General features: G+C 42.5%; 1 protein-coding gene across 1 annotated transcript; it reads left to right on the top strand.

Annotated features, from left to right (window-relative positions):
- Positions 1 to 7,664: 7,664 nt before the first annotated feature.
- Positions 7,665 to 11,181, top strand: tnfrsf11b (tumor necrosis factor receptor superfamily, member 11b). Its single transcript, XM_070846440.1, has 4 exons — positions 7,665 to 7,790; positions 8,163 to 8,556; positions 9,157 to 9,339; positions 9,940 to 11,181. The coding sequence occupies exons 1-4, from the start codon at positions 7,788 to 7,790 to the stop codon at positions 10,266 to 10,268; spliced, it is 909 nt and encodes a 302-aa protein (XP_070702541.1). The 5' UTR covers positions 7,665 to 7,787; the 3' UTR covers positions 10,269 to 11,181.
- The last annotated feature ends 4,332 nt before the right edge of the window (positions 11,182 to 15,513 follow it).

Genomic DNA, 15,513 nt, shown 5'->3' with positions numbered 1-15,513 from the left:
CACACACTTGTTTTGTTTGAGAAAACATTAAATATATTTTTAGGCAACAGTGTCCACTGAATCAGTGCTGCTTCTGAATTCTTTCTAAATGTTTTTCACGTGTCTGATGACTACAAGTAAAACCCCCCTAAGGGCAGCAGAAGTTTCACAAGTGGCAGTGCTTTAAAGTTTTCCTCACACTTCTTGTTTATTTCAGTGAACTTTGTAAAGCACTGTGAGACAACTCTGTGGTGATATTGGGCATATTGGGTGGTGATATTTTTTGGTGCAAAGTTAGTGTGCTTAGTCATTTGTGTCAATAAGAGAGCCAAAAAAGTCTGGACATTTGAAGGAATAGCCAAAACATTCCCTCTGAAGAAAGAAGCCGTCGTTATGTTTTCTTAAGTGTGTTTTTACCCCCTCAGTTTATCTGTCTGCCTCCAGAGGCGCTGAGTGCACCATGAAATATGAGCCCTTTAAACAACAGCATTAGAGGCTCTGTGTAAGGGGCCGCGAGGTACCTGGAAATCAATTAAATTAGAGCTACATTAATAAGAAATAAGTGTTTCAATACAGGAAGGGGTAGTCATGACTGCTGAAAACAACATTTAGTGCACTTCAAAAGAAACTAGAAACTACTTGCCTGCGAACATATTTGCATTTGCATGTCCTCAGAGAACCCCGATCCCCATTCTCCATCTGTCTTCCTGGCCATGCTACCAGATTCTGGACATGTAATTAGGAAAATCTGGGCTACAGAAAACACTTGCACATGGTAATGAATGTGAAGCAATAAGTTTCTTGTTTAGCTTGTTTAACTTGAAGATGAGTCGAGGGGCCAGCCGAGCGTTTCAGTCTGTGATGACAAAATGACCATTCAGTAAGTTATACGGCTTTAATCGACACCAAGAGTATCGATGCCAGTTATTTTTCAGATAGTTTTATAGTTCAAATTTACAACACATACGGTCTTTATCAGAACGTCCACGTAAAAGGTATTCTGTTCATTTACAGTGTTTCATCCTCACACGCTGCCTCAATATTCAGTAATTTAATGTGTCAGGAATCTGGAACTTAACAGCGAGCCAACTGGAAAACTACTGCACAGACATCCTTTTTATGGGTTTAACTTTCAAACAATGAGCCTCACTGAGGTAATTAGAATCAGGTTGGAGAGATCAGTGCATGTCTGAGTCTGTGAATTAGACTACTGAACCTACAGGTGCCTCATAAAAAGTCCCCCCTGTAGTTTGTAGTGTCTGATAAAAGACCTCCTCTGTGTTTTCTCCCTCCATGGTGAGAGACAATCTTTGTCTAGTTTTGTGGTTTATGATTTAATGCTTGCAAAATCCTCTCTGAGGCATGTAGTCCAAACCTCAGAGCTGCATCACCAACAGATTCCATTTCATCTAATGTGACAGACAAACGGCATGAGACTCACAGCGGAACAGGACAACCAATCAATGATCTTCATCATTAAGTCAGTAATTGATTGAAACATTTCCTCATTACACAGCATCACCTTTCCTTTAAAAGAGTTCATCAGCATTATTTTTTCTTTCCAGAGGTCGTTCACATCACAAAAACCTCCTGCTGTCTGGTTTGTTGCCAACCGTCTTGACTTGGTCTATAAAGATCAACTGTCTCACTGAGCTTTCTGGGGTCACTAAGGCCAGAACGAACTAAGATTTGGGAAAGAGCTTAGTTGAATTCTTTTCCAGTATTCAACGTCAGCTTGTTCAGTTCCTGTCATGTCAGTGCCGTAGGGGGTGCAGCTGGTTCTGGAATTGGAGAGACTGCAGATTGAACAGACAAAGGCTCTTAATGCACTTAAACACTGCTGATGTCTCACATGTGACGATAGATGCAGCTGTCACACGTCGGCTCTGACCTCTGGGTAAACAGGATGTAGCGTACAGTGTGCTTGTTAGGACTGCAGGAGGCTGGAGGCAGACGTTAGGCGCTGACCAACCAGGTGTATATTTATTGTGTCATTTGGATCCCCATCAGGTCCATGTCACAAACACGTACACATGCTTTCACATACATGAATACAGGCCTAAACATCCCTAAACTCTCACTGGGTCACACTGGGGTCCAGGACAGCTGGTGCAGCACCAGTCTGTCTGGATGTCTCTATATATACACTCACTAAAAGTTAGGGATGTTCAGCTTTCAGGTGAAGTTTCAGGATGAACCTAAAATGCATTCTAACCTTTCCAGGTGAACTTAATGTGACCTTCTCTAAACCTTTGAATGCACATGTCCAACTGTTCAGTGTCTCAGTACTTTCTGCACCAGCTGCTGTTCTCTAACAAGAAGCTTCACAGCAACATTCACAACAGGTTTGATCCATGAATCCACCAATACATTTCCTGCTTCAGTTAGAATTGGTATTTAAACAGTCCTCCTCATCCTGCTGTTCACATTCTGACATCATGAGACCAAGACGACACCTAACAGTTGATCAGCAGCACCTCAACACTGGAGGCTTCAAACAGGAAGTCCTCAGACGGAGGTGTTCACTGAGCTTAGAGGGTCACAGAGTGTCATCAGGAGGTTGGAACAGTGATACAGAGACTGGAAGAGTCACAGAAAGGAGAGGAGTGGACGTCCTTTGGCCACGTCCCAATTTATTGAGACACTGAACATGTTTTGTTGTGGTATACCTACCACTGTTGGTAGATTTTCTCTCAATAAATTGTTTGAGATGAAGAAATCACCAGTGCATGCTTCTACTTAAACGCCCTACTTTCATGATATAATATCACTGTAGCATTCACTTTTTACATTTTCCATAAACTTTTTGTGAGTAGTGTATTTACACTGAACAAAAATATAAACGCAACACTTTTGTTTTTGCTCCCATTTTTCATGAGCTGAACTCAAAGATCTAAAACATTTTCTATATACAAAACAACAACTGGTGGACATTCCTGCAGTCAGCATGCCGACTCCTGCTCCCTCAAAACGTGTGATGAACTGCACATCAGTGGCCTTTTATTGTGGCCAGCCTGAGGCACACCTGAGCAGTAATCATGCTGTCTAATCAGCACCTTGATATGACACACCTGACCTGTGAGGTGGGATGGATCATCTCGGCAAAGGAGAAGTGCTCACTAACACAGATTTGTGAACAATATTTGAGAGAAAAGGGGTTTTTTTTGTATATAGAAAATGTTTTAGATCTTTGAGTTCAGCTGATGAAAAATGGGAGCAAAACCAAAAGTGTTGTGTTTATATTTTTGTTCAGTGTAGATATAAAGTATGATACGAGTCATTGTTCTCAGTACGCCTCATTTCCGGCAGTGTGACTCCAGTCACGCTCATCACTGTGGTCATTTCAGGTGAATCTACTATGGAAGTTTTGCTTTGACTGGTCATCAGTTAAAATATGTGAGTCAGACAGCAAGTAAAACCAAAACCTGAAGTCTGCTGGGTTTATCTGCTTTCAGTTGGTGAGTCTAGCTCCTCTGAATGCATTTACTGACAGTTACTGACCAAACAATGGGATCGTCCCACCGCTGTCATCTCCTCATGAGTCTCCAGAGCCTTTGCTTCAGTGAAAGTACTGATAACCACATTTTTGTTTCTTACGTATGAAACATTAGGAGCATTCAGTCATTTATTATCTGTTTATTTATTCATACCGTGTCCCTTTTGGGCCTCCATGTGCACTACTTCAACTCCTAATCTAACCTGATCCCCTCAGTCACAGAAACCTTCAGTCTGGCTCTGACCACGTAATGATTTTCCTCTTTTGGCTCTTAAGTGGACTCTTTGCCCTGTTTATCTTCTCCATGTCTTACAGCAGGAAAAGGATGTTTTCCTCCTCATAACCCCCTGATGACCATTAAGTCATGCTGTGTCAGGGCAACGTGTGCAAGCTGCTCACACAACATCTATAAAAAAGGCTCTGAGTGATGTCGACCACACGCCATCGGCGGTTACACAGCGAGCTCAGGTGTAGCAGGACGACTCATCTGATACGAGCAGGAAACACCGATGATCCTCAAAGTCGAATCACTTATTTGTCCACATCTAAGGCTCCACTTGTCTGGTGTTTATTTGGAGATGACGTCAGCGACAGTTTATTGAATCTAAGCAGACAACTTAGGCTGAGCCGCAAATATCCTGCTGAATCTTTCCGTTCCACACGAAACCTTTCAGTGACAGCGGCAGGCGTTTCCCTGGATTGAGTTTAAAGTAGAGCTTTCATTACCGCTTTGGTCATGAAGAACAAATGTGGACAGCGACAGGAAAGCACAACTAAAATGACAACAAACAGACCTGGTAAAACCTGGTGCATTTCGCAAATCAGAGCTCTTCTTGTATTAAAAAAGAAAATAAGAACTATGCACGCTGTTGTTGTGCTGTTTTGTCTCATATCACACCATGTCTGCTTGCTCTGGAGCTCCTAATCCCTGCTGTTGCCTCACAGGCATCTCATCCTCCTTAACGAAATCACCTCGGCGGAGTTCAGCAGATGCTGACGGCGTCTGAAATCCAGCGAATGATGCAATAAGGAAAACTGTAAACTCAGTCGCTTGTTGCTATGAAGCATCTTGGGATTTCTCCATTCATCACCATCATCATTACGTCGCCATGTTGTTGTTTTTTTTTTCCTTCTTTTCGTTGCTAAGGTGTTTTGCACCACTGTTTCAGTGAGGTTAAACAGGATTTTCAGTATGAAAACCAAGAGAGAATCTTAAATATGTAATTGAACATTAAAGGAAGCCTTTAGGAGAAAACCTCCGGGTGTACGGCCCCTGCTCCGGGGGACTGACTGTGGTTTGGAGTGAAATACCTCTGACATTACACCCACCTTAATACGGTGATTCAAGAGGGCTTTTTAGGGAGTGTTTGCCGCTCAAATGTCTTCCTGCCAATGAGAACTATTGACTGTGAGCCTGTGGCACATAATAAATCCCTGCTGTCATGTTTAACTCAGTTTTCACTCCAGACTGTCTGATCTGTAGAGCTACTGCTGCCGCAACACACCTTGTGATTCAGCTCGTGGCGGTGACCAAATACATTTTTAAAAAAAAATCATGAACGTTACTATGGCAACAGAGAGCCATGACAAGCAAACTGCAGAGTGCTTCAGTCTGAAAATACTGACATGAAAACACGTCACATTTCTCAGCATTTCTCTTCAGACTTCACGGTGATTTATTGATCCCTTGTGGCAACGCCTAAGGGTCACAGGCCGGTGCACACCCGCACCACATGCGGTAAATAATACAGAAGCCATCTCCACCCATTAGCCACACCGCACACAACCGGCAAGACAACTCAATAAAACAAAAGATGTAAAACATTTCCAATCTGAGTCCAGTTCAGGGGCAGCATGGCGGCGCAGCGGTTTTTGCCTCAGAGGAAGCTCAACTACTGCTGACAAAACAGTGCTCTCGAGCTTTTGTCAGGGTTCTCAACAATTTCTCCTGATCTACTGTATCTACGGTCGCTTGGGCTCTAACGCTCTGATGCCTCTTACATGTCGCTTTTATGAACTGCTTTTGTCACGTGGTTTGGCATGATGTTTTTATTGGATTGCTCTTCGATCGAGGGAGCAAATTTGACTGATTCTCATCCTCTGAGGCTACGATGAGCTCCACGTCAGCATCAGAATCAGAATTCCTTTAATAATCCTCAGGGGGAAATTGCTTTTTGTTACACACAGCTCCAAAAGAATAAGAATAAACTTCAAACACAAAAGTAATGATAATGTTTGATGTTTATTCTTATTCTTTTGGAGCTGAGGCTACGATGAGCTCCACATGGCCTCCAGACTCAGAACACTCTCACTAAACTTTGTCAAATTTCATTCAAAGCTTCACACTAACCCTCAGCACTGTACAATCTGCAGCATGTTTTAATGACTTTACAGTGTGTGTTTCTAGCTGTAAAATCCAGATGATGTCACACCGAATCTCATCCAACAATGACCTCATGAAGGTCATTTTAAGTCCAGTTAAAGTGAATTAGAGAACCACTTCTCATCAGCAGTCCTTCCTTCTCCTGAAAGCATCATTCAGTGTTACACATGTGACTGAAGCACAGTCAATCCCTCGTGTGCTGCATGTCTCCCTGCTCCAACACACCTGATTCTAATTACTACCAGGCCTCTGCAAAGCTTGATGACGAGCTTGAATGTATTTGTATTATTATTATTATTATTATTATCATCATTATTATTATTATCATTATTATTATAATTTATATAACACATCTCCTCATTCTGAGTGTACATGTTGTTATATATTATTATTATTGGTAGTGGTAGTAGTATTGTTGGTATTATATAGTACAGCGCCTTACTATGATTGTGCATGTTGTTATATATTTTTATTAGTAGTGGTATTATTGTTATTATTATTATTATTAGACTTAGACTTAGACTTCTTTTATTGATCCCCCATAGGGGGAAATTTACATGTTACAGCAGCAACAATAGACAAGAAAGAGTGAATAAAAGCAACATTGGAAAATAAAGCAATAGCAAAATAAATATGTGTTGTGATGATAAATAAATAAGACTCTGGACTCACCTGGTGCAGTAATTTACCTCTGTGTTATAATTTGTAATAATAATTTGTAATACATCTTTTTTTTTATTCATACTTTTATATATTTATATTTTACTTTGTGTTTGAAGTTTATTCTTATTCTTATTCTTATTCTTTTGGAGCTGTGTGGAACAAAAAGCAATTTCCCCCTGGGGATTATTAAAGGAATTCTGATTCTGATTCAGGGAAACACTTAAAACACACAGGCCAGTGTTTCCTCGGGCACAGGACTGGGAAAGGATGATTTACAACAGAAATCTTTTCATACAAATCCATTTTCAAAGAAAGCAAAATTAAAACTGTGATGTCTTCTGTCCACATGATGTCACCAGTGTCAACAGGATCAGCTGGAACTCACCTACACTGGTGCTGCTGTGACACAACTAGAGATGGCGCCATAACTATTATTACTATTGGAGAGCTGACAGCTACCGATGAGCTGAACGGAGGGAAAATCTCAATACTTTCACGTGTCCTTAAAAGAGACGGTCCTGTGATGGGCTCCAACAATTCCTTACAGCAGCCCTGCAACTCTAAAGCCCCTAATTGGGGAAAGTGGGCGTCATGGCATGTTGGTAAATCCAGATGGGAGGGACACACACTCTTTCTAATGCTACTAGTCTGATTTCTTCAGACTGTAGGGGCTTTAAGTCCCCATTAATACATGGAACTGTCCCACTAAATCAACTAGGGATCCTGTACAGACAGCATCCACAGCCTGGTTATTACTGGATGTGCACGGCTGCACTGAGCTCAGATCAGTTATGTCCCCATCCCTTGGTCACATCATGGCACTATTATTATTAGTGAGAGTAATATTAAAGTAAGAGAAGATCTTTGTGTGTCTCATTCAGCTTCTTTCAGGGAGGCAGGAGCTTCACATGTTCAGTTTAATGAGTGAAGATTTTCTAACCAGTCTGGGAGAACTGGTGATAACAGGAGTTTCAGTAACCATATGACAGCTCCTGCTGGGGAGGGAAGGGGGGGGGTCCTGTGCGTCGACGCGGGAGGAGGAGGAGGAAGTGCATTAGACAAATGAAGTCCATCAAGTATCGCCTAAAGAGGGGTGACTCTTCCGAAATGCCAAAGTGATGATGAGGCCTCGGTGTTCCCGAGAAATGTAGAGAGGTTTTTTCGGAGCGTCGGAGCTGTGATAAATAGAGGTGGGGAGGCGGTGAGAGCGCCATCCTCCCCTCCCGACGGACGCTGCACCCTGCAACAGCTCTCTACACATCTACGATGGTGGGTGGGGGGCAGGGAGGGCAGGCATGTCGAGGCTTCTCACTGCCTGAGATGGTTGTGCTGTTTCTCCTCAGCGCGCTGAGGCTCTGTGGCTCTCAGCTCCTAGTTTAGAGATGTTTTAGACTCTTTCAGACATTATGGGGACGTTAACCTTGTTCACAGGACCTAACAGCGAGGTGGTTTTTAACTGGAAACTGGTGCAAAAAGAGAGGTATTAGTTTGTAGACTGACCGTGAGGACCTGTCCAGGTGTGACAGCTCTGCGCCTCCTGTCTCCCCTGTGCCGCTTGTGTCCTCGCGCCTCTCCGTGCGCCACGGTGCCCCTCCACACTTCTCTGTCTCATGTCCTGTCTGCCTTCTTCCTTCTCTGCAGAGGCTGGCTTCGCTCCTCCCCGCGGTGCTGCTGTCACTTCGCGCTGCTCTGCTTGCAGCCTCGTCCCGGACCTTCAGGAGCACGGACCCGATCACCGGGAGGCCGGTGGAGTGTGACAGCTGCGCCCCCGGTACCTACCTGCGAAGCCGCTGCACGTCCGCGCAAAAGAGCGACTGCGCGCCGTGTCCGCCGGGCTCGTTCACGGAGCTGTGGAACTACATCGGTAAATGCCTGCGGTGCGGCGTGTGCGGCCAGAACCAGGTGGTGAAGACGCCCTGCAGCGCGGACACGGACTGCCAGTGCGAGTGCAGACCGGGATACTTCTTCAAGGAGTCTTACGACATGTGCGTCCAGCACAGAGTGTGTCCGGCCGGACAGGGGGTGCTGAGCACAGGTAGGCTGCTGCTGGAGGGTCCAGAGGGGTGGGGGGGTCTCAGGGCCAGAACAGATCAGGAACTGGACCTCATGCAGCATGGATGATAACTATGATTGTCCTACTGTCAGTCATCTTTGAAAAAGTTCAGGCTGCTAGTTTTCCCAGAGAAGTTCCTGTTTTCGGGATGGTGTCCTCCTGGTTTCCCTGCGGTGATGCTGTAATAAGTCAGACATGTCTGAGCACAACACTGTGTGTGGCTCCAATATCCACAGGCACATTCAGACCTGGTGCCGTTGCCATGGCGACAGCTGTTATGTTCTAGTTTTCTTTTGTTTATGCCCTTTAGGTGAGCCCAGGTTTGGATGTATGTTCGTTTTAAAAGGTGGTGACTTGTTGGGAGAAGCTTTAGAAGCAAGTGGATGTGACCTCCATGACAGCAGGATGCTGCAGACAAGTTTTAGAGCGGAGCTGGCCGTCCCACCGCAGAGCGCATGCACATTCACAGCGTTAACAGAAGGCTACAGAGAGCAGGATGAAAGCAGCAGCAGTGGTCTTAGTCTCTAATCAGGGCGACGTGTGTGGCTCTTTATCTAAAACAAACGCACATGTCTCCTCCAGGTACGGCCGATGAGGACGTCGTGTGCCACACTTGTCCCAATGGCACCTTCTCCGACTCCGTCTCTGCTCACCAGAACTGCACGAAGCACAAGAGCTGCAGGGCTGCGGGGCTGCAGCTGCTGCTGAGGGGCTCCGCCTGGCACAACAACCTGTGCACAAACTGTGAAGAGCTCAAATCAAAAGGTGACAGCGCCCCTTCCTACTGCTCAGACAGAAACAGGCAGACACGGAGGCTTGTTGTGTTGATGCCCATTAACATTGTCTTCCATCAGAGGGCAGAGAGTTAAAGAGCCATCACTGTTCTGATTTCTTCAGTTTTATTTTTTTTATTAAAGTTCCATTATCGTCAGTTACAGTTTCACAGCCTTTCCAGGACATTTCACATCATAGCTGTGCTTTCTTTGGTTCTTATGCAACATCACTGACACCTTAGAAATAAAGCTTGCTGAGAAATATTTCACGTGACGGTCACAGTCATGTTTAGGCACCGACACTAACACTGCATGGTTTGGTTTAGGAAGAATGATGGTGTGTCTTAAAGTAGTGAGTTAACTCAAAGTGAAGTTACATTATGTGACTGTAGTTACATCAGTTGAAATAACTCACTGTTGAATTTTGCTCTCAAACAGGAAACAAACCATCACTAGTGTGCACAAAGTTAGCAGAGACTGAATAGTTTACACGTGCAAAGCTTAAAATGGGGATGTGGTGGTTGAAGTGGCTTTGCTCTGTGCTGTGTCACGTCTCCTCACGCTGGTCGGTCATCTTCTTTGTCTCTCACAGATGGAGCCGACTACCTTAAAGAGATCCTTCCTGCTTTCTTCGTTCACCAGAAATTGTCCATGAAGAGGCTGCGTCAGATCGTGAACAAGCTCCCGTCTGAGGACGGCAAGACACAGGGAAGATCGTCAAGACTTGACCTCTCCGATCTTCATGAAGCCATCAACACTTGGATGGTGTCTGCCACAGCGAAGCAGATTCGCCAGCTCCCACAGCTGCTGAGGAAAACAGGAGCGAGCAGCGCTAGTGAGAGACTACTCAACAAGCTGCAGCGAATAGACTCTTCTCTGACTCAGCTATGTGTTGTGGATGCAGCTTTTATATCAGAATAAGCTGAAGTAGAAAATATCTCACCATAGTTTCACTGCTGCATCACATTAGCGTTAAAAAAAAAAAAGATTAGTTTTTTTGTAGTTCAAAAACTGTTGCACTGTCAATACAGGCTGAAGTACTGAAGTTAAAGGAGAATACCGGTCAAATAGATTAACAGATCTTTTACTTCAGCTTGCTAATTAGCATTCCCTCTTTTTTTTATTCTTATTGTGGACCACACAATCCAAAACACGATCCAAACTTAATTGTGTCACCTAGCTTGAAATGACCTGCTGTGCTTTGTTACCAGATTTTAGTCATAAATGTGATAAAATAGATAGATATGTGAGAATAAACTACGCATGGCACCATGTTTTCGAGGACACTTCATTTCAGGTCAGGTGACTAACATGAATAATATAATATATTGTCATTTAATGCAGATTTAATACTGAGGAAGACAAATCATACATGCACCTTTTGGTATCTAGTTTTGCTCTTAAAGGTACAAGTTTGCAGCAAAGATACAACAGTACGCTGCACTTGGTTCTCCAAAACTCTCCATAAAACAGAGAGAGGACCTGCACAATTGATCCTTAAAAATTAAAAGCCCTGCTGGAAACCCACTGGTATTAACCTTTAGAAAGTAAAAAGTGTTGGCCTACAGTATAACTACCTCTTACTAAGCCTGCAGTTAAACACCAACGTGGCATTGATCCTGCTATTTCCGAAGGTTTCATTTTGTGTGAAAGCGCAATATGAGATATCTGACATATCAATATCTGAGATCTTAATTTATTTTACTATTTATACAAACAATGTAAGTTGTGTCTTATAACGGACGGGGTTGTGGAGCTCTTGTTTTTTGCCTGTATTATTTTGCTGCTTTGACTGCTCTCTGAATGACACAAATAAAAATAATCATAAATGTCAGTGGTAGTCATTTTTAATATGATTTATTTGTGACTATGCTGAACACGTGGGACATGAAAAGACAAAAAAAAAGAATCAGTTCAACCTTAAACCTTGTTGGATGTTGTTCATTAATGAAATATACATTTTGTTTATTTATAAGGTTATTTTTGAAAGAAATTCATAACAGGAGTTTCTATTCCAGAAACAGTTTGAATGGACAAAAAACATTTTAGATAACCACCTGTCTAAGACAGGAGGACAAAATTAATCACATTTCTGCCACTATTCCCAATTTTTGAGAGTTTTGTTCACTCACTGATTCAAAATTCAAAGTTTATTGTAAATTCAATCGTAAAAAACACACCATTGCCAGCCTAGAACAGCAAGCAAATAGATCAGTACTGATTTTGTGTTTTTAGAATTTAGTCACCTAACTAACTATGAAGCTTGTTGCAATTCCTAAATGAAGGGGCTTTATGGGTTGTTCTAATGCTGTCTTAAAGTTTTTTGAAATATTTCCTGGTTGGATCGATTGGATCTTCGCGCTTGACCATACAATACTTCTAGACAGGCAAACTGGATTTAATTCACTGATGCAGTATTAAAATGGTTCAGGTCCTTTCTACAGGACAGGGGTGACAAACATTACATATGGAGTTCCCCAAGGTTCAATCCTTGGAGCTCTTTAACAATTCATTCACTCAAATGATACAAATCATCATAATATGCAGATGACACCCAGTTCTCTCTGTAAATCTGCTGCTCTGGGATCAAAGATCATTAACAAGGAAGTAATGGCTCAAGATAAAAAGCAAAAAAGGGGAAAAAAATGTAATTAATGACCAGAAAGCTGCCCACATCTGATCCTGGTTCTGTTCCAGGTTTCTTCCAGTTAAAAGGGAGTTCTTCCTGCCACTGTTGCTTAATCTAATATCTGATGCTTGTCTTGAATCCTTAATGTTGAATTCCTGAATCGTTGGGTCTCTCTCTTAATCAAAGAGTTTGGTCTAGACCTGCTCTTTATGTAAAGCGTCTTGAGATAACGCTATTGTGAACTGGCGCTCTATAAATAAAGTTTGAATGACTTGTGAATAACGCTAATAAAGTTTATAACCGTGTCTTTGAGTAGACTGCATTGTTGGCTGCATTAACACAATCGGTTAAGGTCACGTCATATTTCATGCCCACCTCATCAGTCTGTAACTCCTGCGCTCAGGTCTCTAGTTTCCAGTGTTTTGTTGAACAGAAATTAAATTCCTGCAGCTCACCTACAAATTTCTCAGTGATTTAGGACCAAAGTAACTCTCTGACTGCCCGTCTACCATATCAACCCTCTCTCTCTCTCCCATACACTCACTGTACCACTGTAACTGACTCTGACAAGCTTGAAAACCAGGACAAAAACTTTGTTTCCACTACCTTTGACTGAATGGAAAGCAGCTTTTCTCAGATAAAACTGAAAACTAAGTTGAAAAAAACACGATACAAACAGAAAGATGGAGCTAAATATTTATGATGTTTGTATGAACGATGGTCATGAGAGTGTCTGTGTTTTACAGCTCGTGGTTACACTCATTTGTTCGCCTGTCTGAGGCTAGAAGATTGCACCATATAATACCAACCACTGCACACACAAGGTCACAAGTTCAGAAGCCTGATAATGACTCATTCATTCATTTGAATCCGTTGTGTTTGAGCAGGGAAACATCTGAAAACATGTTGTTAAATACTACATGTAATAATCAGACAAACAGAAGCTGAATACTGGAAACTGGAGAGTACATGCAGTTACCTTTTAACAGCAAAACAAACACACTACAGGTCACACAGAGATGTTCCATTTCATTGGAGACCTTTAGTCTTTAGATGCCCGGTAACATTTGAACAAATGGAAAATGTCAGTATTTGAACTGTGCAGGACCAAAGTCATTGTCTTCTAGTTCTCTATAATTTCTAAAGAGTCGTGGAAGTAATTTATCTTTATTTTTCATGAAGTTGTCAGTCCAGTGGCCGTTGGTCATTTTATTGTTGCTTTTGTTAAATGGGAATGCAAACAGTATAGTCCACGCTAGAGAACATTACAAGTCTACTATAGAATAGATACTATATGACTATATGACATTGTAAACAGAAGAATTATTCATTTTGGACCTTCTTTCTTGTCCTTTGGCCTTTGAGTTCTGAGTCCATCAAGTCTGAATCTCCCTTTCAGGTCCAGCTGGGCTCTTCCATGTCAGTCATACATGTGCAAGTTGTTTTGATTTCTGTCAAAACTGACAGACATGATGTGCATTGGAGACACAGGGTCAGTTTTCAATTAGCAAATGTTAAAAGTAACTTTGCAGCATCCTCCACCTCAGCCTCTACTTTCTCCCAGGCAGCAGTGTGTGTGTGTGTGTGTGTGTGTGTGTCTCCCACTTTTTCTCTGTGTGTGTGTCTGATCACAGGAGTGGAAACATCTGTGCAGGAGTCAGGCACCAGGTACCACGGATCCTGACCAGCCCTAAACCTCCAGCCTTTTTGATCCCTGCTGTACTGTCAACGCGGTAATTCACCACCTTTTAAACAATCCAAACAATGCCATGAGGTAACTTTTAGATAAAGTGGAATCAGGCCTCCAGATTTAATAGCAAAGATGGTGGATTCTGTTAAATGTTAATAAACACTTTTTCTGTATTAAACCATGACCATGATCGCTCCCCATCCTCAGCCAAGTGCTGCCCGTGCTTCAACATCAGCATAAAAAAAGTTAACAATGTGATGCTGGAGTCACCACAAGCTGATTTTGCATTGCAAGACTAGATATTGTTTTTGGCGTCAGCGCTTTTATGACTTTCAAAATGTGTTAAGTAACAAGATTTCTTTCTGTTGCAGCACTTTTATTTCCTTCAGATATTTTCTAGGAGATGGGGTTGAGAATGTCAGTGGTCAATGTGATCTGGTGAACATCACCAGGAATTCATGCATCAGGATTAATGTCAGTGGTCAAATCATGTGTTGGTTTCCATCCGTCACACAGACATGTACAGAGTTCATAGAGGTGGTTAGCAAAGGGCATTCTGGGAAATACAACACAAGTAACCTCATAACTGCAGAAGTTCACAAAACAGCTTGAGGGCATTTGTTTTGACCGAGACAGACCCCAGAGGAACTCCTGTGACTGCTGCTATTCACACCACAGAGAGACGCTGAGCCAGCTGATTCTGTCTCAGACGCTAATTTCAAGAAAATTATTGACACCAAATTATTTCTATTGACTGCAGGTTGACATGTTGTTACTGTACAGTAATTATAGACAGAAAATACTCCAATTTATTGTGATGATTTCTTACAGTGCAGTTATTCCTTTAAATGTGTAGTTTAAGAAAAACGTAAGAGGTTTTAAGTTGGAAAAAAAGCAAAGCATGAACCAAACAAAGTACAGGGAGCCTTTAAGGTCTTTTGAGGTGAACTGTGTGGGATGAACATGGCTGAGTCAAGCAGAGCAGTCATCTCGCCTCTTCAACACCCTGAAACCTTCAATAAATAAGTTGCTGACACAGAAACTCTCAGAGATAAACATGTTTTGATAGTACCATTAGCAGGGGTGTGCAACAAAATGAAAATGTGGAGGAAGGAAGTCGGCATTGACTGACTCCCCTGATGGAGGAGGAAGGTCGATTAGCTGGTGATTTTCTCCAAAGAGCTACTTGTATTAAACCAGTAGCCTAAGAGAGGAGGTCTGCTTGACTGCACAGAGTGCATAATGTAGCTTCTGTGTGGTTGTGATTACATCATGAGTGTTTGTGATAATGGTGATACGTTTGCCACTAATTTGGGAAGCTGCCAGCCAGGAAACTTGATACGGCGGGGAAATTATTAATTAGTGTGGCTGGTTTAGTATTAACGCAGCAGCTTTTACTGTTCAAGCGAAACGTTCATCTCTTTTACTCTTTTCACAAAGTGAAGAAGGCTCAGACTTCATGAAGTGTCGAAAGGCCTCCTGGGCTCTTCATGGGGACTGATTCATCTGGGTGATGTTGAAAATAGCATCAAACAAAGTTACTTCAGTAGTTTAGTCAGTGTTCAAAGTTCCATAGTAGCACAATGTCAGTTTTATCTGTATCATTAATGTGAAGCTTTATACTGATATAAATGCAGTTTCATGGTGTGTGTGCGTGTGTGTGTGTGTGTGTGTGTGTGTGTGTGTGTGTGTGTGTGTGTGTGTGTGTGTGTGGGAGCATCTGTCAGGAGTTTGACTTGTTGATGCTGCAGGATTCCAAACAGCCGAATCATTTTCACATGCAAACACTTCTGTATCTCTGAGGAGGCAAATGGTCTTGAATGACCCATTTACTTCCCTGACAAAGC

This window comes from Pempheris klunzingeri, chromosome 16 (assembly GCF_042242105.1).
Source record: "Pempheris klunzingeri isolate RE-2024b chromosome 16, fPemKlu1.hap1, whole genome shotgun sequence".
NCBI lineage: Eukaryota > Metazoa > Chordata > Actinopteri > Acropomatiformes > Pempheridae > Pempheris > Pempheris klunzingeri.
The sequence above is the reverse complement of the archived record's forward strand: the minus strand, read 5'-3'. Positions and strand labels throughout refer to the sequence as shown.